This window comes from Centroberyx gerrardi, chromosome 15, assembly GCF_048128805.1.
Source record: "Centroberyx gerrardi isolate f3 chromosome 15, fCenGer3.hap1.cur.20231027, whole genome shotgun sequence".
Lineage (NCBI taxonomy): Eukaryota > Metazoa > Chordata > Actinopteri > Beryciformes > Berycidae > Centroberyx > Centroberyx gerrardi.
Genome location: NC_136011.1, coordinates 11,337,867 through 11,365,770, shown reverse-complemented (window position 1 = coordinate 11,365,770; position 27,904 = coordinate 11,337,867). Strand labels below are relative to the sequence as shown.

The following is a 27,904-nucleotide window of genomic DNA, read 5'->3' as shown; positions in this document are numbered from 1 at the left end:
TAACATAAAAAGTGGCTTCTCATCTGCAAAAAGTAGACACTGAATCCCTACCAGCTGCCTCAAGGAGTGCAAATGACGAGAAATTCCTTGTGGGATCAATAAAGAATCACATTCATTTACATTACAGAACACTGTTACCAAAGTGAGGCATTTTTGAATACTGGCAAGACAGACCGATCCCAGTTTAATTATCACAAACATCAAGGGGTCAATATAAATCATTTACAACTTTTTACAGTATACAACACTCACTTCATAAATGTACATTTCAACATTTACATACATTACAACACATAATTCATTACAGTAAAAGATTTCACAGTTCAGTGTATCACAAGCTTACTGGAACATGTGCGTGAACATCTTTAATGTTTACGCATATACATTATTCCTAACACTGATGTGTTGGCTGACCACATGAAGCATAGATTGCCTCTGGGTCACTGGTCACAATTCCAGTGAAGAAAAAAAAAAATAACACTACAGATATTCCACACTAGGAAATGTCAAGGTGCTCCAAGTGCAATGAGGCATAATGTTTAGCACTGCTGAACCATGGAATGATCTTTTCCTTACAGTCTGGATCTCCTGGGTACCAGTCCTCACAGCAGGAGAGATGTGTCACTTGAGCTGTGATCCATCTCTGTCACATCAGTAACCGCGCCTCCGTTTGCTTGACCTAAACCGTTGCTTGACAAAAGAGGAATGTCCCCCGCTGCAGAAGATCTGGTGGAGGGATCAGAAGAGATCACCACCACGTAACGGTCATCTTCATCATCATCCTCCTCCTCCTCCTCCTCCTCCAGGCTCCCGTGAACGTCCGCGGTGACCAGAGAGTGTTCTGCCGCTTGGTGGCTGCAGGAGGGGGAGGAGCTGAACACAGGACAGTCGGCGTGAAGGGCCTCTCCGTCGGGGTCCTCTTCAGGAAAGCTGGTGTTGATGTAGATGATGTCCTCCTTGCTGGAAGACTCCGGAAGCTTTTCTGTGAGCTTCTCCAACATTTCTCGCAGCTGGGGGAAGAAGGGTCGGTCCAGCGGATCGGCCCTCCAGCAGCTGTACATGATCTCATACCTAGACGCAGGTAAGCAAAGGTAGCAAAGTTACAGTTGTAAGAACATGCTTTTGTGGTCAGATATCACTCAAAGCAACTCTTACTATAAAGCAAGGCTCTGAAAGTAATTTTGTTTATGTATAGTGTAGCACTCATATCTGCCATACTCTTTTTGAGAACATCATGTCGAATTGTATGCCTAAATTTGGTAGTTTAGTGTGCTTTACTCACTGGGAAACATACTTGGCTTATATGAGACTTTTTAAGAGCCCACACCTAATTTTAGTATCCAACTGTAGTATGTATCAACAGGCAGCACTTATTTCAGTCAGATCTCTTTTAAACTGGTTTGCCAGTTATTCCTTTATCTTCTTCCACTGAAAGATAGCCAATAGTGAGCAGGGCAAACCAATTTTAAAAAGCTGATGTTTTTCTTGAAACAAGTGATTCTTGGTGGATTGGATAAGAGCCAAAATGATGAGTGGACTCTAAGAATTGAAAAAAAAAAAAAAAGGTATGTACTGTATGTTTACCCATAAACAAGGTAACTTTAAAGTACCAAAGTTTAGCTTGTAGTTTAAGGTGATGTTCTCTCCCATACAAAGAGTAAGAGGGAGAACAGTACATATCAGGTCTATGTAGTAGAGCCTTCTTAATATGAACATGAGATGTTCCAAACCACGTACAACCAAACAGGAGAGTATATTTTCTATTTATTTTGTCTGATTGTTGGAATTTACTGATTGATACATGAAATCGAAAGCATTTTAACTACAAAGGTTTCACTATCAATCCCCATTCCTGTGAGATTTGGTCAAACAAGCTTCTGTTCTAATTTTATATCCTGTTTTAACCGTCATATGGTTTACAGTACCTCCAAAACCAAAACCCAACTGAAACACTTCTGCATAGAAGAGAAAGCACTCACAGCTCATCCAAGCAGTCTGCTGGCTGCTTCAGCCTGTGTCCCTCCAGAAGGTAGTCATAAATCTCATGGTTCTGGATACCGGGGTACGGCGTCATGCCTCGTGTAGCAATCTCCCACATGGTAACACCGAATGCCCACTGCATGACACAGAATATTAACTATAGATGACATTTCATCATGCGCAATATGTGCAGTGCATGACACAACTGTCAATCTCTCTTCTGCCATCTAGCGATACCACTGTTGCCCAAAATGCATTCCCTTGACTTTCATTACACTAAAAAGTATTTCAAAAGCATTATCTATATTGTGCATATTCAATCGACTCCAAGTATTGTATTTTTCAACAAATAGTAAAATCCTAGTTTGTGAATGTATTCAGATGCTTATTTCATTTCAGTTATACTGGCAAGAAGATGGTGAATTTTTTCTTCACTTTAAGTCCTAAAATCCCATTTCAATGTATTGAATACCGTCAGAAAGACTGTCAAAACAAATCTTTACCACAACCTAAAAAGGAAGTCTGAGCAACATGTAGCAAGGTTTGGTACTTATGAGAAAGGGAAGAAAGTCGTTTCAGAACCAGTAAAGTCTAGGGGACAACAGGAGATTGACAGACTTATCCAAGAAAGGAGGCAGCTTAGGAGGCAATGGAGGAAGGCTAGTGATAGCGAGAAAGAGGGCATCGATGTCCTTCAGACAGCACTAGGGAATCGTTTAGCAGCTTTAGGAAGAGCAGAAAAAAAGATAGGGAGAGGGGTAGAGATTGGGGCAATATACTATCAAATAGATATCAGCCCACCAAAATGGAGCGAGGTGCAAATATGGTAAGGCTTGCAGGGGACTCATCAGCCCCAGGGCCTAATGGTGTCCCTTACTGAGTATATAAAAGCACACCAGATGTATTGAGATATCTATGGAAGCTAATGAAGCTAGCATGGGGAAAAGCAGTTTATTCCTAGATCATGGTGTGGAGCAGGAGGGATTCTAATTCCCAAAGAGAAAAACAGCAGGGAAGGGCTGCACCTCCCACCCGTTAGGGAATATATGGATTATATGACTACTGTAACAACAACAGCTCATTGTACAAAAAGGTTGCTGAATAAATTGAATGCTAACCTAAATTGGGCTGGGATGAGTTAAACCGAGTCAAGCAGCATATCCATTGTGGGGAAGCGGGGGAGGCAAAATGTTTTACATTGTAAATGAAACTAAGCAGGTTCAGGAGATAAGGCAGCAGCTAGTTGGAGGTATTCAGGACATAGAGAGATCAAGGTTACCAGGCAAGCTAAAGTTGTGGTGTTTGCAGTTTGGCCTATTGCCTCGGCTAATGTGGCCCTTGACAGTATATGAGAAACCATTATCAAAGATGGACAAGTTAGAGAGGCTGGTCAGCTGTAAGAATCTAAGGATCCAACAGTCAGCACCTCCTGTATTAGCAGGGCAGAAAAAGAGGCAGTCCAACAGCTGCAGTCAGTACTAAGACATTTGGATATATTTTAGGGCAGGTGCAACAAGGGCGAGGGGGCTTAGGCCTGGGAATAGGGCATTAGGGCAACCTTTATAGAGTAAGGCAACTTCATCAGGGAAGAAAAAAATGGTTGTAGATGAAATACATTGACAGGAGGTAGCAAGGTGTGCCGAGGCAGTATCTCAGGTAAAGCAGGGCCAGTGGATGAAGTGGGAGAGTGTAGAGAGGAAGAAACTCAGCTAGAAACAACTATGGGGGATGGGTCAATCAGCAGTAGCATCATATCCTGTGTAAACGCTACGTAATGCTGAACAATTTCAGCTGACTGCTCTGCGTAGCTCTTAAACACAAAAAAAAATCCCAACTGAGTGCATTTTGAAAGCACAAGATAATGTGCAAAAGTGGTGAGGGAGGAGTAAATTCCCCTTTACCAACTGTATGTAGCTGTAGTGACTGTGTTACTGGAAGGGAACTAGTCTTACTGGAAGAAAATCACATTCATCTGAAACATTCTCACATCGGCATAGAATAAGAAGCAGAAGACAGAAGTGCTTACCACATCACTCTTTACAGTAAAAACTCTGTCTGCCAGACTCTCTACTGCAATCCATTTTACAGGCATTTTGGCTATTCTGCCTTGCCTATAGTAATCCCCACTGTAGATCTTCTTAGACAGCCCAAAGTCTGCCACACACACTGTCATGTCATCACGCAGCCTGTAAGAGAAGCAAGGAATTGGCTTTATAAAAGCAGGAAAAGCAGCTTAGATATCCCTACTGAGTCAATAAGGTTTACAGCCATATACAGTTTGTCATTATCCATCACACGTTTTGCAACAAAGTTTGTAAAAAATTAAACCATTGAAAGCTTTTTGTATTGGAAAAATCATTGTGGCTACCAACACAGCTGCCAGCCACAAAGTACAGTAGATCCAAATATGCCTTTTATACAAAATGCGCTCCCCACAAGAATACTTACATGCAATTGCGAGCAGCCAGGTCACGGTGCAGAAAGTTACGCCCACTGAGATACTCCATACCCAAAGCAATGTCCGCCATGAACTTCAGCAGTGTCTGAGTGGGCAAGAACTGTATGGAAACACAGAGACATCACCATTAAAATCACATTAAAAAACATTAAGGGGAAGAAAATTCCCTGTTGTTACAAACAGTATGTCAACACTTGGTTGATTTGTCATTATGATAGCCACTAAGTTCATCTTCTTAGTGATAGGATTAGAGAATCACACTGAGAATCACTGAGAAACACAGAAAGTCAACATACAGGCAGCAAAGCAACAGCTCTCTTACCAGTGGGCTGTCTCCCAGGCGCGAGCGCAGCAGGAAGCTGTGCAGATCTCCATATCTCATGAAGGGCAGGATGACCATGGGCTTGGGAAAGTGTCCTGAGCCCACTTCCAAACACACACCTGAAGGGGACAAGTCAATACACACAAACTGTAAGGAGGTGTAAATTAAAATGGATCAGGAAATACAGTATTGGGATTCTTTATAGCCAAGCACAATACATTTCTTTAAAGACGTAACATGTTAATTACATTGTACATTTTACGGGCATCTATAGAAGTCCTACCTAGTAGTCTGATGACATTAGGGTGGTGGAAGTCTTTCATGCAGGCAGCCTCATTCAGGAACTCTTCTATCTCCCTTTGGGAGAAGCTATCCACTGTTAAAAGAATGACATGAAGGTTAAATACTGCCGATGCCACTTGTTTTATAGTTTTCGTAAATAATCAAAGGAAGTCATCTAATGACAGAGAAGGCTCACGTTTCATCGTCTTCACAGCAACTTTTTCTGATGTTCCATCTGGCTGCTTCAAATGTCCCTCCACCACTGAACCAAATTCACCTGGTGGAAAAAAAAAACGAAATTACTGCACAATATGTATTACTGTGCTACTATCTGTGTTCATTTAAATATTACTATGTGAATATGAATGTTTATCATCCTTACATATTGCATCAAATGAAACCGTTCACTTACCCTCTCCAAGAACTTTCCCTATGGAAAGCAAGTTCCTCATGACCATCACATCCTGAAGTTTGGCCTGGAGTTCATTACTAACACCAAGGTTCCCAACTACAGACAGGAGACACTCAAGTTACTGTTTATTTCAAGGTCTACACATACATGTTATTTTTTTACCACAACAATACTTCAGAACATACGTGTGACTTCTATGGCTGATCGGTTGTAGGATCTCTGGGGTCTGTACTGTACGATGGGCTGCAGCTTCTCTCCACCTCCAAACATATGCCTGCAGGGGGAGACAGGGAAACTGAAAAAAAAAAAAAATGGGAAATGCTAAAAAATCTCAGAGTGAGTCTCTCACTAATATCAACTAGAGCCTAGCTTTTATATAGCTCTGATTCAACTGAGAAATTGGTGTTAGTAAGGAAGCTATCTGATTTGATGCTTTCCTGATTCTGGGGTCGGATATTGTTTTCCTGTTTGAATAGCAGCCTCTGACACATTCTTATCGGTATCCTGAGCGGCAAGACTGAGTCAGAGACGTCATAATGAATTCCAGAGAATAGACAGCTGGGAGATGTGAGGGGGTTGTTGTTCATCTGCAGCATCATGCTTCATTTCTCCAGTTGTAAACCAAACTATTACTGGCCGCAGGTGCAGACAATGGTGCTCAACAGGAAGGAAAGCAGGTTTATTAACAGAGTCCGGAAGCATGCAGTTATTAAAGTCCTGCAGCAGCTCTCGACTGGGGGAGAGATTACTCAACGACACTGGTGTCAATGAAAAATGAACTACACCGTCAGCCCTTTTTTTGGTTTTAAATCAAGATGGTGATTGAGTGAAAAACCAAACAAAGACAGACAGAATGGGTCAGAAATACAGAGGTTAGTAGCAGTTTCACAGATAAGGCGCATCAAACTCGGAGGAGGGTTGGTGATTAGATCAATCAAAGTTTGTTTGTACTGAAGGAGTCTGTCAGCATACCCAAACCATGTGTCCATGGTCCCGTTGTGTACGCAGATAGCCACCCAGAGGACGAGCAGCAGAAGACAGATGCCACACACCACACCCAGCACAACGTAGACAGAGTCTGAAGCGCTGGTGTCAGGGCTGGATGACGGGGACAGCACCCAATCTGAGGCAGGGAAAACAAATGATAAGCATGATCAAAGTTTATCAGACACCACTCAGATAGTGGCATATTCAACATCCAATATTCAAGATTCGTCCTTATTTGAAGGTTGAGAGTGCTCAATGAGTTAAAGTAAAAAAACAATCCTATTACTGTGGTCATGGGATATTTCAGTATTGTTGCAATGCATTGTCAGTTCATTTTAATAGACTATGCAAGTTTCTCCCAAGATTAAAATGATAGGATGCAAGTGTTTAGCAACCTATTACACGTGGTTTAAAAACATAATAGTTGTCTCAATGTGGATCGAAAAGGATCCCATTGATCCAGAACAAACTGGGCTACTGTCAATGAGCCTGTTGGCTTTTCTACTGCTGTCAGTAATCCTGTCAATAAAGCAGGATATATTCAATTATGTTTTGCAAATAACATTTAATCAATTTGTGATGATCACAGATGATTACTGTGCTGAAGTCCTCCTTGTTATGAATGACAATTATCTAGTTTACAAACTGTCCTTTTGTAAATGTCCAAGATACATTTTAGCTGTATTCTAGCCTGAAAATAAAAGCATCATAGGAGAGTAATGTCAATCTAGTGTATTAAAATCCATCAGCAAAATCAAGTTGGGACCTTGGAGTGACCAGGCGAGTTCATGAAGTTAGCCGTGTCCAGATGATGAAACGAGGAGATTTATAAATACAGCAGCTTACTGTTCTCTGGCACAAAGAACCAGACTGGTGGGCTGACCATGCCGCTCCCTGCCTGGGTGCATGCTGCCACCTCCACACTGTAGGTTGTGTTGAATTCCTGCAGAGCTACAAAGGCCGTGGTGGTGTAGCTGTGGATCTGAACCAACACACAGTTACAAATCATTTAAACGTGAATTGTGTCTAAATTATGACGTACAGTATGCAGTCATCCTTTAAGGTTAATCATCATCTTTCTGGAGACAAAGTCAAGCCTGATAGAGAGATATAGGTCACGGGCTAGGCAAAGTTTTAATGGCACAATAAGGCAAGACATTAACCTCGAACAGGAACAGATTGATCTATAAATTCATGAAACACATAATATTTTGGAGACATCCTGGTGGGTCAGCAGGCTAAGACACATACTGCAATGTCATGGAGTAAAATCATGAACTTTGTTGCATGTCATCTCCTTTCTCTCCCTACATCGCCTTCTCTTTCCTTCTCCTTTCCAATAAAGGCACTATAATAAAACAAAAGTGCAACAAAAAGCAGTCAGTTATGAAATCATTTGGCAATACTGGGAGGAGAAAGACTCTTAATGTGTCACTCAAATGTATATTAAAGCTCCCTAAGAAAAAAAGGGAAGGAGACAAACACTGGATAAGCTGGTGTGCTGAAATGGGAGGGAACATGTGACAGGCAGAACCCAGGATTTCACAACACCACATGGTAACATCTGGGGTTCCTCTCCTTCACTAATGTGCTGACAGTCTGACTAGGAACACTGAACCCATGATTAATGCTGTATCATGTCTGTGGCACTGCACAGAGGGGAAAGCGTAATTACAGTAAAATGCTAATCGTCTATCAACACACAGTCCCAAACAGGATTTGGGTTAAAAAGAAGTTGATGGTGGCACTTACACCATGCAACACACAACACACTCATTTCTTTATTCCAATGGTAACCTTTGAGTTTCTCAGCTTAAGCAGCTGAAAAACAAGTTGCCCTTACACACATTTCCAGTCACTGCTAGTGTCACACAGCCTTTGTGTGTAATGACATCACCATTTGACTGGACAACACACATGGATATTTGGGCCTACGGTACACATCCCATTGTATTCATATTCCATTCACTCTATGATGACTCAAGGCCACATGCTGAACGAAGGAAAACACCGATTCCAGTTTTCACACCGTCAGCTTCCTTTAACCACGACGCAGACAGGAAGGACAGGAAACGCACCATTGTACTAGAGAGCACTAGAGTGCAGTCACAGAAGCAACACTGTGTACGGATCCCGTCAAGGAAACAGTGCACCTGACAACATCTCTTCTTCAGTAGTTTCATTTAATCGAAACAAAAGGGCGTCGCCATTAAATTAAACAGTCAAGTGCTGTTTCTCAGAGAACTCTTGCAGAAACCCAAAATAGAGAGTATCCTAAAAAGGCATTCCTTCTCAGAAATGACATTCCCTGCATTGTTGAGTCCAGGGCGGAGTGGAAAAACAGAGGATAGGGAAGTTGACCTTTGGTTCGGGAGGCAGGTCAAAGGCAGGATCACATTCCAATTCTGCGAGGCTCATTCTTTTCACACTAGTCACACATTAGTCATCCCTATATGAAATTTTCAAAAACATTCTCAGCTCTCAAATGACAAAATATGAAAATGAAGGCTTCAATGTGCCAAGGCGAAAAACAAAAGGCTAAACTCAATCAAGTCTTGCTGATGAGCTCACCTTGTTCACTTGCATCCCATGCCTGACGATAACGTCATAACCACGCAGGACGCCATTGATCTTATCAGCAGGTGGAGGCCTCCACCTGATCACCAGCACTGAGTCATTCAGCTGTACAGTGACATTGCGGGGATAAACTGACGGCACTGAGGAAGTGACAAGGAAGGGAAACAGAGGGATCAAGGGTTAACTTCAAAGCTCTCAACTCAGATAATCTCTAATTGTAATAACATCAACAGACTTTAGAGAATATTAACCCATAAAACAACCACAGTATAGTAAAAATACTAAGAGACTGACCCTCCATTTAGATCTGTGATTATGGTTTGGTATGTGAAGCATCGGAACATTTCTGGCACAGGAGAATATCAAATCTGTCATCTAAAATATCCCCCCATGGCAGCTTTAGGAAGGAAACCGGAAGCAGCTCCGCCCTGTAAGAACTGCGTGTTTTCTCCATGAGACCACTCCTATTTCCTATGTGACCCCTCAGGAAAACAATAGAGATGTAGTGGATACAACTTGTTTCAGAAGCGGACTCCTGCTATGAGCAGTCCAGGTAGTTGCGTAACTTCCACTCATTGCACGCCGCTACTGTAAGAGGGCTTTCATTAGGCAAATCTTGGATGGGGAAAGTGGCGATTATATCGTTCTAGATTCCTGAAAGCTAAATAGGAATCTGCTATGACGAGGAGGAGGAGGCGGGAGCATAACACAGGAGGTTCTTCTCCAAAGCAGTGATACACAAGGCAGTGTTTAAGGTAACAGTGGCACAGTGGCAAAAACTGTCACAGCATTCTGGCTTCAATCAAATAGAAACATCTTATTTGCTGGAGTGCATTTGACTAGATTTTGGACAATGTTTCTCCTTTGGTTGCCTGTTGCTGGGATGGTTAACCACCTATATTGCCCCCCAAAATTTTCAGGGGTATCATCAACCCAAAAGTCACCCTATAAGTTGGTCCATGGTTCCTAAAGTGCACCCACCTCCCTCTGTGGTGTTGTTCTGGATCCAGAGGGTGACAGGAGAGGCTCCCACGTCGTTGCTGCAGGAAACACTCATGTTGTACCAAGTCATGGCCTGCAACCCAGGAACCTTGCACTGGAACGGTGGCACTGTGGCATTGATGAGTCTGGTGGTCGTCACCTCGCCTCTCCTCCGGCTCACCTCTTTAACCTTGGATGGGCATTGAAATGACGTGAGGCTTGATTTAAGAACACCAGACTTCTGCAGCGTTTGAGTAGGAAGGGAACTTACCCTGACGTGGCATTTGGTGAGTGGAGAGAAACCATCTTGCCCAGGGGTCCAGCTCAAGATGAACTTATCGGACTGCCTCTCCATCACAGTAACCTCAGAGACAGGATCGGGAAGCACTACAAAAACACCAAACAAACCTTTATTAATCACCCTGAGATAACATGGAGGCAGACGGTCAGCCTGCAGAGCCTGAAAATGTCCTGGAATGTCAGTTGAGGTTGACAGTCCCAAAAGGACTCCATTTTACCTTTGATGTTAATATTTGCTTCTCTGGAGGTGGTGACACCCTTCGTGTTGTAAGCTTCACAGCTGAACTGGGTATACTTGTCCACACCTGCAGATGACACATGACATGTTGAACAGGACAATGTAGCACTTTATATTGCAATATGAATAACAAACAACAGCCAATTGTCAAGGTCTTGATAACAGTGAACATTTGGACAATTCTCAAGCCTCAGCACAAACTCAGTTAACTAAGTTTCACTTTACTGAAGTAGCAAAATACAAGCCACAGTTTCAGTGTCAGGTGAGGTGAATCTGGCTTAAAAAGGCAGAGCGGCAATGTCAGCCACACTAGAGAAACTAGTGTGTGTGTGTGTGTGTGTGTGTGTGTGTGTGTGTGTGTGTGTGTGTGTGTGTGTGTGTGTGTATGACAAACTAAAACTGCCATACAAAACACATTCAGGGTGAGTCAAAAGTTCACACAGCAGTACCTGATGCATCAAATTAAAAATGAGCTTCTCCAGTATTATGTACTCTGATAACAATCCCTTTGCCTGGTCTCTTTTCCTGGACACACAATTCCCGTCTTTCAACAGCGACAGATCTGCCCAGTTAGAATAGGACTGCGATAGCTGCTAAATAATGTCCCTTTTGTGCTCTTTTTTTTTTTCTCCAATGTCTAGCTCGGAAACCTTTCCACAATGCAAAACACAAAACAGCCTGTGAGACATGACTGGAACCAACTTGGGATGTTTTGTTTACGTTCCTCAGAATATCTCGGCCTAATGAGTCTGCCTTGTACTGCTGGGGAGCACCAGGGTAAAGAGTGCTTCACTTTTCACACAGATCAAACATTGACACAACAACTACAGTGTGCATGTTTGCATAAAGAAAGCCTTAAACTGGGCTGGTTTGGATCAGTCATAGAAATCATGATAAGTCTCTTGCTTACGAAACAACTCATCGTCAATTCACTTTGGGTCAAAAACACACAAAAAAGCCAACAGAACAGATTTGAAAGTTCTGAGAGCAACATGCAAATGCATCATTCCACCCAGACTGTGCAAACATACAAACAAACCCCTCACTTCAAACTGAATGGCAAACAGGTTCAGACTGCTGAGGCACAGTGGGCACTGAGCAGGCTTTTGCTTAATCTCCTACGGTTTTAGCAAATTGCAAAGGGGCAAGAGGTTTTCCACGTGCGTCCCAAACTCATGGCCGAGTAAACACACTAATTCTTTTAAAGTCACACACAATCAAGAAACAGGAAATGAAAAAAGGTCGACCAAATGGCCATTCTACTTTCACTTCACTTGGCAAGTAATACAAAACAAAAAGTAGCAATGTAGAAAAAAATAGATCTATTGGCCACTCAAATGGAAACAACATCAGAAATGATGGAGGAAATTCAGTAAATGCAGAGTAACGAGTGGGTTGGAGGAACCAAATGTATAATCTTAAAGTCCTGCATTGTGGATCTAGCAGCCTGTAATTATCAGGTTTGGGAGCAATCCATCTTACTAAGCTGCCTGAGATGTCTATGTTATTTTTCCATTTTTATATCCAGGCATCAAATATAGCCCCAGCCTACTTCTTCCATTTAGATCAAGGCCTAAATCTTTCAGTCTTTGAATACTGTGCACCATCTCCACCATCTCTTTGTGTTTTCAAAGATGGAGCCTTGTCCCCTTTGCCACCTTAGACTGGATATTATGCAACATGCCGTTGGTGTGGGACAGATTGATTAAATGAAACGTCGGTGAGAAGGTTTTCCATAGCCTGACTGTTATTGTTACACCAAGCAGTTTACTGTCTCTTTAAGAAAAGCATACAATGCCCTGATTCCTAACAATAGGAATATAAGTGGATGTAAATGACTTTCCGAAAAGGAAACCAGAAATCATTTACCACTTCTCATAACAAAAGCCTTCTAATCATATCATGGACTACAGCCTTTAATGGCAAAGAGGGCCTTGGTTGCAAAAAGGGCCCTTGGCTCATAATGAGCATGAGGGAGTATGGCTGAAGAGAGGGTCACACTGTTTAATTGTGCCAATGTTTGGTATTGCAAGGATCTGGATGAGAGCAAGCTCTGCTAGCTTGCAGCCAGCCAGCCTCCTTTTCTAGCCCCTCCCAACACAGTAGTGGGCCGTCCCATGAATGAAGTCTTTGTCCCGGGAACCAACCCCCGAACAGTCTCCCCGTGCAGCCCCCCATCCCCTTACTGCCCGAGCCCTTGCACACGCCGGACCAAAGCACAGCTCTACACCTTTAACCCCTCAGTTTCCAGCTGTATCACCACTCACTGGCTGCAGCAGGAATGTTTAGCCTAGGGCAAGCTGTAAATGAAGGGTTATAACGTACAGAGGAACAAGGTTATGCTTCTAACAACAAAAGTATACCAATGTTTGCTTTCAAAGAGAGGACTAGCATTCCAAAAGGGAAGAAAACAGCTATTCTGGCAACAACTCTTCTTCTTCTTTGAAGACTGCAATCTCAAGGAAATTCTCAAAGTAACAAGAATTCAAATTCAATCCAACAGATCTTAACCTCCAAATGACTCTTGAACCAGATATCTGTTCAATTTAATTAAGTTTCCTTTGATGTTCACTTTAACGTTGCTTGCTGTTCACTTGGCAAATGGTTAGTTCGTTTATTACAAGCTTTACAACATTGTTTTTATTGTAAGAAATTTTCAGACATTTTCAGTTTTACAAGTTTGAGTCAGTGGACTTAACCAAATCTTCTCCAGACTGTGGCAAAAAGTTAGACTGACTGATATTTTCATCTTTACCAATCTGTTTTTGGCTTAAAAGGATCCATTTCCCCAGTGCCATGGCTTCAGTATACAGCTAGCAGAGTGGTATTACAAAAAGCACTGACCATGTCTGAATGGACACTGTTAACTATTCAGAGGTGTCCAGGGGCCCCCGGTGGTACTGACCATGGTGATAAATCTCATTGGAGTAAGCAGGGCACAGATGCTGAGGCAGCAGAGACGAGGCAGAATAGAAACCACCAACAAACCGGTGCTAGCTGACTAAGACCAACTCCACACTTTGTCACCATTATCAAACAGCCAAACATCCTTCATCTCTGTGCAGGAACGTTTCCACATTCAAGGAGGAAACCAACGAAAGTGAAACCAATTATCTGATTTAATGATCTGTAGCTGTTGTGGGTGTTATTTAAACCAGCAAGAACTTGTGACTGAGGTGAATTTCTCACCACTCTTGAACCCACAAGTCTTATGCCAATAAGAATGACAGGTGACCACAACCAATTGAGCCCATTCAAAAGAGCAATTTTGAATTAGACAAAGTGTACTTTTTCTACTTTCTACTTTTTCCACCAGAGGAGAGCATTTAAATGACTTGTTCAGCTCCATTAAAACAATAAAAATTCAATAGGTAATAGGTAAGGGAACAACGTGTGAATCTTGAGTACGAGATGCATGAACAAGGTGATGTTTTTTCTGGGTGACTTAGGCAACTCAGTACAGAAAATCTACTATAAAGACACAGTCCCCCAAAACCAAACTACAGAATGACAAAGCACATCTTCCTCCTAGCTAATTTAAGGTGTGTATTCAGACCGCTGTTCAATTCAAGCAAAGCAGGAAATTACACTTCTCTTTAGAGACGTTTTTGGCACCTCAAGAGGAGCAGCTAGCTACAGGGAGCGAGCAGCTGTGAAGAAGAAACCCAGAGTTTGTGGACGCTGTCTCACCTGACACGGAGTAGTAGCTGGGAGAGCTGTGGATTTCACTATCAGGTAATCCGTCACGAAGCCAGCGGATTTGAACGGGGTCTGGAGGTCCCACTGCCTCACATGACAGCATGAAGGGTGTGCTCCTTGTTATGTTCCTGTCCTCGGGTTGCTTGATAAATGTCGGTAGACCTACGGACAGGTGAAAGAAACGCAAAAAGTCCAAAAAATATAGACGCACAAAATGCCCCAAGCAGCGCCCAGTGGTGATGTGATGCTGAACCTCACCTTCCACCTGGATGACGATAGGCTGAGACTCGATCATGGTGGTGCTGACACTCAGTCTGCAGCGGTACGCCCCGGCATCCACCCTCTGCACATGGCCAATGCTGAAACACATGAGAAGACTTGTGAACTTGCCATCAACTGCATAAATATGGTGTCTGATCATTTTGTGTAGTCAGCCTGTCAAATGTTTTTTTTCCCCACATATCGCAAGTGTCACACCACTGTTACCTGACTGTGGAGAGCAGAGTCGTAACCCCGTCTGTGGTGGTCTGGAGCTCATTGATCACCACCTGCATGTTGGCTGCCAGGTCCAGGCCATTCTTCACCCACATGACGGTGGGCTCCAGCCTGGCATCGGGGATGTCGATGGAGCAGTTGAACTTGGCCTCGTGGCCCTCCGACAGCTGGATGGAGCCGATGGTGGGCTTGAAGTGCAGCTGTCTGATGTCGTCCTGGCTCAGATGCACCCTTGAAGCGCGGTCCTGGACAATGAGGGCCTCGGAGTCCCTGGTGGGTCGGGGAAACCGGCCCTGCCGTCTGGGAGCGGAGGGGCCTCTATGATGCTGGGCTGCTTACAGAGGGAGTTGTCATGTTATGTGATACTGGCTGATATGACATCAGCTGCATATGGTATGAAAAATATGAAAAAATAGTATAAACAAGAGCTTGGAATTATAAGGCTTTATCTGGGTGGAGTAGGCTACAGTACTGAGATATTGAGCATCAAAGATTTGACATCCCAGCTCGAAAAATGGTTAGGCTACATACTCTCTGTCTTTTTAAATCCTATTTAACCCCAAAAGTTTTTTTGGGTTTTTTTTAAACACAACACCTCACAAGCATAAAATAGCATTCAAATATCATGAATATGTGGATAACTCAATTTTGATAGAAAAAAAGTCACATAGAACCTTGGAATACAAAGCTCATGTAATTCTGAAAAGGAAAACAAAATAAACCAAAGACAAACCACTGAATGCTTTCAGATACCCTTGAGACATCATGAACTATGACACCTGAGCAAAATAGTGGCATTGACCGTATTTTGAATACTTTAATAAAAAGAAGCCCTTCTTATCGACGATTGTTCATTTTTGCGTCTGTTTATTTTGTATTTGGCAAGATAAATTAAACGCAACACGCCGCGTCTAAATTTATCCAAACAAATTTGGCTTCTGCAAGGGAACTTTTAGTCTATAAAGAAATCTTATAAACTTGCGAGTGGCGGATGTAAAGACTAATAAAACAGTTCAAAGAAAGCCATTTAAATCTGTGCCAGCTGGAGCCTGTCATGCAGATAACTGATCTAAAGCGGCGGCAATGGCATGGATCAGAGTTATGCCTGATAAATTCCTCTTGGAGCGACATGAAGCTAGTACAGAGAAATAAAACACACATGAAACCTTCCACAAAAGTAAACAACTCACCATTGGCTGGACTCCCCATTATAACGGCTATGGTCGCTGTAGCGAGGAAAACTCTCAACAAGCCTGGAGTTGACTTATTTGCCATGGCCAGTCCTGCGCTTTATTCTACTGCCTTGTGTCCCACGATAGTCGAAAAACCAGTTCCCACTTTTTATTCTAGGCGGATTATGAGGGACCGGACAATATAACTCCGACAATCATCAACATCGCACACGAGCGTCGCTTTGACTCATCGTGTGCAGAGTTGTTTGCCCAATAGATCACATTTAGCTTGAGGGGGAAAAAAAAGTTTACCTTTTCCCGACGTCAGAGGAGGGATCCCATGAAGGCGGGACTGAGACTGGAAATGCTCTCTAGAGTAGAAAAATCAAAATACACAGTAGCCCAATAGAGAAGTAGCCTACACACACTGGGATTGCAACAAACCCATGACACTTTTACATGAGTTTATATAAGTTGATATTGCTGTTGTTTTCCCTTAGGTGTGATGAGATAGCTACATTATAATATACATCTATTTAAGTGATAATAGCCTATACCAACACCAACATACAGTACATAGTAGGTGATAGTCACTGAGGTATTTCCCAGTCTTTATTATAACATCTCAAAAACCCTTGAATACAAAAAATTAAAAATTAAAAAAAAAATAATAATAAAAAAAGGACTGATAGTGACTTTAAAGTTGCCTGCCCAACTCCCCCACCATGTGGTACTTTTTGGCTACTGAAAAACCTACTGAGCTTTCCGCTTAATCCACTAAAGTGATTTGGTGACAAATAAGGCTATTGTAATATAAATAAATACCCCTGTGAGCGTGTCTCTAATGCTCTAATCTGAAGAAAAAAACATGTCCCATAAGTGTCAGGCAGCCATGGCAGGCCTATATGGTTTAAATTGACACTACTGATGAAAACACATATTTATTGATGTCTACCTTGCCCTTCAACAGGTTGAGTGGATATTAAACATGATAGGAAAATCAAATGCAACCAACAGCATAGCAGAGCCAAAGTCTACTAAAGCATCCTAACAGAAAATATGACCATTCCCAAGGCTGCAGTATAAAATTATAAAAACAGTCAACAATGTCAACATAGATGGCCATAATAATTCCCCTCAAATCCAACATGAATTATTTTTCTCTTCGATGTATTTGCTTCTCTTGTCTCATTCTGTTCTTAGTACTCCAAAACAGTTTTGTTTCCTTTTTCAGAAATCTAGTCCATGTGGCTTCAGGTCAGAGGACGTCCTCTTTCAGGCTCTGCTGTGGGAAGGCAGCCATTCTCAGTACTGTGCGGGAACGCTTACTTCTGGAACCTGAGTTGCTCTTAATTACATTATCTGAGCAGTAGGCCTTCATGCGATAAAGGCTGGCCTTGCTTTTGCAGCAGCCCATGGCACTCATGAGCTGATACGCGTCCTTTCTGAAAGCCTTGGTGAAAATAGCATAAAGGAAGGGATTGGCACAGGAGTTGATGGGGAAGAAGAGAACCAGCAGAATCTTGGAGTTAGTAACCGTGATTAGGGGAACCTTGAAGGCGGCAGAGATGGCAAAAAAGGAGATGGGTGCCATGCACAGCAAGTCCGTGAAGATGAGCACAGCCATGCGCTTGGCGATCTTGGTGTCAGCGCTGCGTCCAGGAAACTCAGGGTTCCTCACCGCCAAGTAGATCAGCACATAACAAACACAGACAACAAGGAAGGCAGCCACATTGAAGAGCAGGAGAATTATGATGAAGGCCTGAGCCAGAGGGGTTTCTATGTCCATGGGCAAGCACATGCTGACTTTGTTGTAGCTGCTTACACCGACCAGGGGCAGCGTTCCCATACCCAGACTGATCAGCCAGCCAGCTGCCATGATACCTGCAGCCTGTGTGAGGCCCAGGCGGCGCTCTACCTGCAGAGCATTGGTGATGGTGTGCCAGCGCTCCAGAGTGATGGTGGAGAGTGTGTAGACTGACAGCTCACCGCCAAACACAGACAGGAAGCCTGCGGCGCTGCAGCCGGGCCCCGTCTGCCACTCAATAGCGTGCTGGCTGTAGTGACCGCGCGTTCGCAGATCTACGATAGCTATCATCAGAAGGTAGATTCCAATGCAGAGGTCAGCAAATGCCAGGTGGCACATGAGGAAGCGCGGCACCGTCAGCTTGTTCCGGCTGCTAAAGAAGACCAGCAGCACTGTCAGGTTACCAGTGATGGCCAGGATGTTGATGAACCAAATGGCCACTCTGAGAAAACCGAAACCTGCGATGTCCTCACACGGATTGAAAGCATCTGCTTCAGGGGTGCAAAGCAGACTTGGTCGGGTCTGACAGAAGTCTAGTTCTGGATAGTGGAAATTCACGTCTCCAAAGCCTTCATCCATGACAAACAGATCATCATCTGAAACAGACGCCACATCCATAAATAGGGTTGTATCTGGTGAGGCTCCACTGAGACCTTGAACCCTGTAATTCAAGGAGAAGAAATTATTCTGATTAGACTTTAGTTTTGTGATGAACAGTTGATGAATAAGGTTTGCCACACTACAAATGTATGACCAGTTTTAGCAACAATTTGCATGCCACATAAATTTAAAACACTGGGATAAAAATATGACAGTAAAATTTTTCTCTGAGGCTTTCTCGGAAACCTTTTCCTTTGAAACTTTGTCTGGTGAAAAATGTTGGTGCTTTATTAGCATAAGAACTATTTTAGCATCACCTACCCAACTACACAACAGCATGGGTTATACCAAAGAAGAAAAAGCGAGGCTAGCCTCCCTAAAGTCAAGAACAACGTGGCATTTGTAAACCAAACTATAAAATCTTGGTTTGCTGAAGAGGAACGCTGCTTTGGCTTCAGTGTAGTATGGAGAGGTGCTTATTGAAGCTTTGGTGACAAGGTCATGTTTTGGCAGAAAAAATGTGTCCAAGGCACTCTTTCCATACAAAAAGTAAAAAGCCTTTATTGTTTAGTGGCTAATGCATTGCATACATATGTTTAAAAATGCTTAAAAAGCAACGACGTGTTGCGGCACACACATAACCTTCCTCAGGGTGCAAGCTGTGAAAAATATAAAATCTTGGTGTTGGCAAGAAGATTTTTTTTCTTGCAAATCACTGCTCTCAAAGCTCAAGCAGTATGACTGACAGATTGGTGCATGATTTGAAATCAGACAGTGGTAGTTTTGGTACTGACACTCTGCACAGTGGGGGTAGTAACATAAAGAAGTGATATCAACTGCTCAGTTAAAAAAGAGAGTGCTTTAATCAGAGCAAAATCCACCCCCTTATCAAGGCTGCCCTTATCAGACTCTTTCTCTTTTCCAGTACAGAGGCAAGTTAAACACAGGACAAGATAAGACAGATAACCAAAACAAATTCTCACCTTGCTGATGGACCGCTGTCACCACAAGATCCATTACTCCATGCAGGATTTACGGGGAAATCCCTAGAAAAAAGGGGGGAAATCATGTAAGGATCATCATCACCATCTCACCACCATAGTGATAATGATCATTGATTAACAAGGTATGACACATATCACTGCACCCATCAGGTAAATACTAGCACTTTTAGTCTTCTTATGTGGTTTTGTATTGAGGCCTGTGTCAGTTATAAGTAAGTTAGAAAGTAAAGCATGAGATGCTTATTTATGGTTCTAATACAGTACAGTCATGTGAACACAGTGTCACAATTTAACATTGTTATTGCAGCACCCTGGTGGCTCAGCCAGCAATGCACTTATCATATACAAAACTGTATGTCTCTTCATTCCATAGCCTTTCCTAACTCCTTTTATTTTACATGGTTAGCTTGTTCTGCGTTGGTTCTGCAAGCCACATTTGTCTTGTTTTGGTATTTAGGGAACATAACATTATTTTCTGATAGAACATCCAAACCAAGGCATGGCTGCTAGGTAAAAGCTGAAACATACTGTCCAGAATCAATTGATGAGCAACTTTCATGATCAGTGAAAAAAACAAACTGGAACTATAATAGAGACCAAGCTTATTGAGACGTTCCATGAACAAATCTGTCCCCTGAGTAACCTCTAAAAGTTACAGTGTTATATTAAGTGATAATAAAGCGCATATGGGTCGTCAACATGCTTTACCTCCTGGGGCAGCACTCTGCTATTTACAGTGTGTCACCTGTGTGTGTTCCAGCTCAGCAGCGCACAGCAGTGACTGTTGTAGGTGAGGTGGGCTTCACGCAGGCTCCACAGGCCCTGCAGGGGAGGAAGTCTCTTCAAGGAATATGCTGACTGGGCCAACAAGACCAGAACTGACTCAAGTCCCTGTGATGGTAGCTTCCCAAGTGCTGTTGCAGAGACGTCCCTGTAAAATAACAGAGTGCACAGTCACTGCAGTAATATCCCTAAAAGGAAGGCTGCTGCAAGGATTCCCAGGATACACACACACATACACAGGCACACAGAGTACACACACTGTCAAGTCTGTCAAAACCACCGTGCCACTCTGTTTTATGACAACAGAGGAGATGTTTCATAAACAAGGATAGGTGTATCAGATATCAAGGGTCTACCAAAATCCAAACCATATTAGATGTTTTATTGAAACACAGAAGGGATTTCTCAATGCTAATGGGTGTTTTGAAAAGCCAGCCAGCTTCAGACTACATGTAAAACTCACGTTTAGCTGTAACCTCTTGTATACAAAATTCAATAAATTTCAGTGAAAATTATTAATCCAATAAATCACTATATGAATAAAGGCAGTGGTAGGGCAATATTATTTTATATTGCAATTCATAGACTGGGTCTATACAGTTGATATGAGTTAATTTGAGTTCAAGCCTTTTTTTTACACTAGGCTACTATATCTGAAGTTTTTTTTTCAGTGGAGCTACAGCTCTTGACAGTTTATTTTATCACATCTATCTTGACAAATGTACAGGTTTGAGTCTCGGTTCCCTGGTTTCTGGCATTGCAATAGTCATCTTTAACTTTTCTCCTCTCCTACATTTCTGTTTTAATTTTATATTTTTTGATTTTACTTTGATTTAAACAAGTAGTGCTAATTGCGATCAAGCATCTCTTTTTCAAGGGAAATCTGACCAAGAAAGACAAAAGACAAAAGACCAAGACAAACCATAAAAGTTTAAAGTAAAGCAAAGTAAAATTGTCTATATCAATAGACAGTAAGCTAATATATAACCAGCAGGTTCATGGGCCAAACCTATTTAATTCATTATTAAAGTCGGTGAATTCAATAAGGGATCACAGCCTTCACTTGGATCCACCTTATCAGTCTGTTCCATGGAAGAGCATGTTAATGTTTGTAATAATTTGTGCACTAAGTTAATTTTAGTATGCTGGTACAATGTCAAAAGATCTTCAAACTTCTACCAGAACTTCAGACTTTCCCACTGAAAAGCTGAACCATCAGATAATGTTTGAACACACAAAACATCAACTTGTTGGCCTCCTCTCAAGTGAGGAAACAGGGAATGAAGCGATCAAGATATAAAAAGCTTGTCTACAACTCACAGGGACTTGAAAGATTCATTTGAAGACCTTCTGCCTCTCTCAAATGAATCTAGTCACTCCCAAGCGGCTTAAGCATATCACTTACAGGACTCCAGGGCCTGTGGCTCCTTTAAAAGCTTCTCTGTGGATCACTCTGAGGTTTCGATTATTCTTTAATACCCTGCAGAGAATACAGTTCAAAGCAGAGGAGCACAAATTTTATGTTGTGAATGCAGAAACTCAACTGAAATCACTTTGAAAGAAAAAAGGAAACATGTGGGAAAGTACAGTTTATCTATCTTAGTCCTGTTGAAGGCATGGTCCTGGATTTCTCTGATGCCATTGTTGTACAGGTTCCTGCAATTTAAATAGAGGCACATTAGTATTACAGTCAGAGGTCAGAAATCACTGTTTCACCTGTCCACTGACATTTCCAAATAATTGACTGTTAAAGCTTGAAGTATTGCAACACTTACATTGTAACATATTCCCTTGTCATTCCAGTGAAAGCATTTGGAGGTATCGCCAGAAGATAGAGGTTGTCGCAGATATCCCTGCAAATCACAACAGCTCAGTGAATCATGAACACATCTAATGCTCCCATACCTATAACTCACTATATAAATTAATGAAGTATTTTAGAATAATGTAGTGCAACTTAATGAAAAATAATGGTGTAGACCGAGACCAATGATTGAGAAATGACTGTGATGCTCATTGTGTTTTGATTGGTCAAATTAGAGTCTTAAATAACGGATGTACTTACAAGATAAAATCTGATTCCAGGGAATGGATAGATGTCATGTCAGGAAAAAAGGTTATCCCAGTATTTGAGATGCTCCTGTTGATGCAAAGGAAAAAAAAAATGTCTATTTTACTTTTTAGCACTTTTTTTCATTGTGCAGTGAAAAGATCAGGCAGTTACCACTTCATGCCAACGTTAGATATCTGCCTTAAAAGTCTAACTGCAAGGACACAGTATTGTGTCTGCTGTCTAAGATTGCCTGAAATCCAACATTAAAATGTATGTAAATGAAAATCTTAAAAATGTTAAATCTAAATCATATATTTTGAAGGTCTCTCACAAGTAACGTAGTTTAGGAAGGTTGTTAAATGTCCCTTTGTCAATGTGCATCAAACTTCTTGTGTTCTGGATTGAGCTGCAAAGCAATGTAAAACATCAATAAAAATATGCTGCATCGCAATTATTTTGATGCATTCCTGCCTTTATTATTCCTAAGGATCTCAGCAGCCACTTACATTTCAGAGAGGTTGGGAAGGTTGTTGAACGCCAGCGTCTCGATGGTTTCCAGGGTCACACTCTGAGCAATCTCACTGAGTTTACAACATAAAACACAGCAATTAAGTTCACTCACAGAACATATACTGTACGTTTGACCCTCAGCAGCTTCTGTCTTGAAGCACCATGACCTTATTTTGAAAACAGCAGAAGCCCTAGAACTAATTTGGGACAATTCATGAATGGGCCGAAGGCACACAAAAGATGTACAAAGAAACAAAAAGGTTTTGGATTAATAAAAACATATTTTATGTGACAATCTGCATACCTCTATGCTTACTCTATACCATGGTATACATTATGCACTAGGGAATGCAGCGATTTATCATGGCAATGTAGGCCTACTCATAATCGCCCTAATTATGCATAGGCCTAAGTGTCATTCTTATAATAATTTCAAAAAGGTTTCTTTTAGGTTTCTTTTTCAACCATTTAGGGTTGATAATATGTGTTACACAGTTGTTCAATGCATCATGGTTTGACCAACATATTCCAATATTGGAAACCTATTTTAATTCAAAATAAAACTCCCCATACTTTCTCTTTAGAAGAGTACAAAATGAAATAGTCATGACTAAGCCACTTTGCCACAGTTAATTAAGCATAATGTTTGTGGCAGTACTGAATTTGTTGTCACTGTAGTGCATTAAGTCCATGTTTACCAATGAATTAATGAATGAATACTGTGGGAAGACAAGAACATACTGAAAAATGTGATAATATTTGTGATTTGTACAGCATTTATAAGGAGAAACATGCCACTGATTAAAAAACGGAGAGAAAAAGGTGATAATGAAATATGAATATGAAATATGAAATGTCACACATCTGGCCATAGGAGTTCTGATGTCAGTAGATCATGAGTTACAACAATGGAAGAAACATCTGATACGTACATCCTCTGGACTCCTCTCAGACCCTCAAAAGAATGGCTTGAAATAGTGCGTAAAGTGAGGTGGTACAGAACTCTGAAAAAAAGAATATAGAGGGAAGCATTTACTTTTCAAGTCATTTTCAATATAATTTATTTCATGCACACAAAAACACAGGTAAGCTACTCAAATCCCAACGTTGTATATGTAGCCTAACTCATGAAACATTTACATCAATGCTATATGAGAAGGTTTGACAGATCATTACTTCATGGAAGGTGATGGCATCATACTGTATGGCGATCATGACACATACTATAGGTTCCTGTACTCACACAACAAATATACAGCATGGCCAACACTTTTGGAGGAGGTTTTTCATATTGAAATCATAACTGTGTGTGTAGCTAAACACAGAAACTAAAACTTTTTAAAATCTAATTTCAAGTCCCATGCAAGTATATTCCCTTTGAAATACATTTGCTCAAAATCCAGCCTACCCTGATCTGTTTTCTCCTTATGGAAATGCAAACAAATTGCATTGCCAACAAAATGGTTGTGTCGCTGCATAACAATCATCCCCAACAAGCCATCATTAATGAGCTACTGATTGAGAATTCTGGACATGTTTGCGCAAATCCATTGTTTACAATACAGTATGTGACGTGTAAAACTGTTGCTTTTGTAATATCAACCGTTTCACTTCCTGAACCCTCACAGTTGACAAGAGACAAACAAATGAGAAGACTTGAAAATACTTCCAAATCATAGTCCATCAAGTTGATGGACTATCATTTGGAAGTATTTTTTAAAGTTCACCCCACTCTTTATCAAAATAACAAAGTGTGTATGGGAGGTGGTGGCAGTGTAGTGTCATACAGTGCATGCATCATGAGTCTGGAGGCCTTGTTGTTCATGCACACTTATCAGCAGAGATTCAAGGTTGTGATTTACCAGAGGAGAGGTCAAGATTTCCAGCCTTCAAGGCTTCTAACAATCTGGCAAACTGCAGAAGTGAGTTCTATAGACTGAGAAGACGCACTATGTGTTTGGCTGTAAGAGTTCAACTTGACATTTTCTCCACAGCTTATTAATTCTCACACATGCAGGGTGCTGTATTTTCCAACAATAGAGGGCGAGGTGCTACTTCTACCAAACCAACTAAAGCATGTAACTCTGAAACAGGGAATATAAACATTACTTGGAAGCGTGGAAGGGTGGATGGCCCTCCGAGGTTCAGTCTGTAAAAATCATATGACCTAATATATTTTTCTCAGTTAAGAGCATGAGGTTAATATGTATTAGGATGGGTGGCAGGCATGGGGCCTTAATTCAAACTTACATTTGATATAAATAACATATAACGTCAAACTGTAACCTTTTTAACAGTATCTCTTGCAGAAAAGGACAGAGCCATCATTTACAAAATACAAACTATTTGTTTCAGTGACAGGGCAGGTGTATAAACCTGGCTGGCAGGATAATGCAGGCAGTCGCATTTGTCCAAGCAAAAAGTGGTAAAGCTCTCATGGTTCTGGTTTAAAAATTACTAAACCAGAACATGATGAGAAATCACACCAAAAACACAAGTGGGATGTGGTGGAGTGCCTCGCTCAAAGCGCCGAGAGAACAAAAAGGCTGCATAAGAGATGGCTTTGGACTACAGAAGAACCCCTAAACACATAAGCACTAGACCACAGACCTCCATTTGAAAAGACCCAATGATCTGAGAAGATTTCTGCTGACTTCTTACAGGATTGTGAAACTGTAGGTGGAGAGAGTGAAACCTCTGATCAAAATATTCATCCTTATGGTACATTCTCTCCTTGTGCTAACATCTGAGGGGTGAAATAATAGTGAAATTAAACCATTCTTAATTTTTCTGGGGACCCCCTGGGACCCCAAAGAGATGGCACCATATCTTTGCTGAACAGGTGGTATCCTATGAATTCTGACTTCGCGTGAAATCATGCCGGCATGATACAAACGCTTTCTCTCCAAAATTGGAAGAAATGTTTGGAAAATGATTCAACAATTCAACCAAGCCCAGCCCGTGTTCATTAAAATGTTTTATGGCAGCACGCTCTGCCTCCCAGAAATGACCTGCTTGTGCGTTTCCTAATGCAGCGACTCAAGCTGGCAAACAATATAAATCACATTGAACACTTTGAATAGGGTGTTTTACACATGTGGAAATGAGGCTAAAAGCCGAACAAAACAGCTACCTCGACAGTCTTGCATTTAACATAAAGTAAAGCAGCATTTCAATAAGTAACCAAGCGAGTGGGTCTCAGGTGGATCCTCCGCTCCGTGCGTAAATACGCACAGGATTGGCTCTGGTAAAAGGTTTTAACAGGGACGATTCGTTGCATGAAGACATGAATCATCTTCGCCATAGTTAGGCTATACATTAATATGCCTTGACTGATCAATTGTCAGTCAAGAGACAATTTTCAATTAACAACATACAATGCATGCACAGCAGCATCATAGCCAGAATCCTAAACGCATCACTGTTGTCTTAACTTACAGCCGTTTGTCCCTGTGGCCCGTCACCACAGCAGATCCCTCCGTCACGTTGTTGCATCTGAATGTATCGGAAAAGCACCGGCAGATCCGCGGGCATTCAAAACCCCAGGCGCACGTGCAGCCATAGAAGAACAAAAAAGAAGGTAAAAAGAAAAACGGGAGCGATGTCCACATTGTTAAAAAAAATATCTGTCTCACTTCAACTGCGGCTATCAACTTGCCCCGTCGTCTGGAAAACCTCCAAACCACATAGAAGCCGTGAACTGAGTCCAGTGGAGGCGCATTTAATAATATTTTTACCCTTCCTAAAGTCCGTTTTGAAACTTAGTGCGTCCCTGTAGTCTCAACAGCAACAATGGTTCATCCTTCAGCCCTGGCACCTGGACCATCCACTCCAATGAAATAAATGATCACATCGGCAGTTAGATGCTCTTCACTGTCTCTGTATGTGGGTCTCTCTCTCTCTCTCTCTCTCTCTCTCTCTCTCTCTCTCTCTCTCTCTCTCTCTGTCAGTGTAAGGTGATTAAAGGCAATTCAGTTTAAAGAAGAATGCATCTTAAGTATATGGTATATTCCAATTCAACAATAAGTAGCTACTTGCAGTGGTCAAGGCAAAAAAAAAAAAAAAAAATCTCTACCACATTCATAGGAACCTGGACATGAACTTCACAGTGAGAAGCCCATCTATTATATTCCTGCAAAGGTAGCCTACCTTTGCAGGAATATAATAACCTGCCAACTGGGCACTTTTATACCTGCAGGGGCAGAGAGTTAGTTTTGTACAACACACTTGTCACTGATTTAAAACAGTACACTTTTAAGTAAGGAAAGTGTGGTAACATCTAGCAATTACTATTATAGTAATTGTTTTGATGCTCTATTAAGTGCAAGCTAATTTAGCAAGCTGTTGGGAGTAAATTGTGGAGTAATTCTCTGAAATGTATCAATTTCCAGGGACCAGAGTAAGACTTGGGGATTACCCCTTTGGACTGGAATGTAGCCATTGCATACAACAGTCCAATCAGTATTTGCTAACATGAAGCACTCTCTGCAGGAGCTAGAAACCAGAAGAACTGGAGCTGTACTTCAGGATTAGACAGATACTGGGAGCAGGACAAATTCTTCTCTCGTGTTCTTGGCTGTGTGAGACAGCAGTGAATGTTGAATGAGACAGACAACCCTAAGACATAGCAATAACATTTGCATGTTCGGTGCAAATGCACTGGTAGTCTCCTTTCATTTTAGAATTTGCAGTATCCAGGTGTACACTATATGTACACCATATATTCATTTCCTGGTTCAGGTTTATATCAGGATTATATCACTGTAGTATCTGGGAGCAAAAGCTGAAACTGTCATTTTACCCATATGCATCCACAAATTCAGTCTCCCATTTATTGTGAATGGACTAGCTCCAGCTGGATGCCACCATAGCTTAGTTTTGGTATCCTGGTGTATGTTTGGGAGAGACTTGTTTATGTTCACAAATCAGAGAAAACTTCCTAAAGCTATGGTAATAGTATTTGTGATTTTCAAATTCAGCAGCATCCCCCTTTAATGGTAAGGGTTTTCAAAATACATTGATTTTTATCTGTTGTTTATTCAGAACCACCCTTTCCTTCTGTTTAATTATGTTGTTACCTTTTGAGTCTGTACTGGCTGTAGGTGCCAATTATGAAGTATTTAAGGCTAATTGAAGTAAAGATTTTTTCTGGCATACACATAAAAAGCCTTGTCAACAGCTCTGTCCCTCAGGAAGGACAGTGTGACCCAAAGTCAAAAGCCTCCATAACTGTATCTCGTTTGG

At 41.6% G+C, this 27,904-nt stretch overlaps 2 protein-coding genes across 3 annotated transcripts; both read right to left on the bottom strand.

Annotated features, from left to right (window-relative positions):
* Nucleotides 1-156: 156 nt before the first annotated feature.
* On the bottom strand, nucleotides 157-16,192 carry mertka (c-mer proto-oncogene tyrosine kinase a). Of its 2 annotated transcripts, none has more exons than XM_078288831.1 (19): nucleotides 15,922-16,192; nucleotides 14,723-15,062; nucleotides 14,495-14,595; nucleotides 14,228-14,398; nucleotides 10,518-10,604; nucleotides 10,271-10,386; nucleotides 10,000-10,189; nucleotides 9,013-9,158; nucleotides 7,288-7,423; nucleotides 6,427-6,577; nucleotides 5,640-5,749; nucleotides 5,455-5,550; nucleotides 5,239-5,319; nucleotides 5,044-5,136; nucleotides 4,761-4,879; nucleotides 4,429-4,538; nucleotides 4,007-4,166; nucleotides 1,980-2,116; nucleotides 157-1,071 (listed from the first exon to the last, which is right to left on the bottom strand). In XM_078288831.1, the coding sequence occupies exons 1-19, from the start codon at nucleotides 16,004-16,006 to the stop codon at nucleotides 603-605; spliced, it is 2,898 nt and encodes a 965-aa protein (XP_078144957.1). In that variant the 5' UTR covers nucleotides 16,007-16,192; the 3' UTR covers nucleotides 157-602. The 2 variants fall into 2 exon arrangements, with proteins under 2 accessions (XP_078144957.1, XP_071754105.1); XM_071898004.2 differs by having other exon boundaries at nucleotides 5,640-5,728.
* A 538-nt stretch (nucleotides 16,193-16,730) lies between these two features.
* lhcgr (luteinizing hormone/choriogonadotropin receptor) lies at nucleotides 16,731-26,271 on the bottom strand. Its single transcript, XM_071897934.2, has 11 exons — nucleotides 26,099-26,271; nucleotides 23,593-23,664; nucleotides 22,657-22,731; nucleotides 22,482-22,556; nucleotides 22,163-22,237; nucleotides 21,873-21,950; nucleotides 21,685-21,753; nucleotides 21,503-21,577; nucleotides 20,060-20,245; nucleotides 19,294-19,356; nucleotides 16,731-18,371 (listed from the first exon to the last, which is right to left on the bottom strand). Exons 1-11 carry the CDS (start codon nucleotides 26,269-26,271, stop codon nucleotides 17,162-17,164), a joined length of 2,151 nt encoding a protein of 716 aa, XP_071754035.1. The 3' UTR covers nucleotides 16,731-17,161.
* Between the last annotated feature and the right edge of the window lie 1,633 nt (nucleotides 26,272-27,904).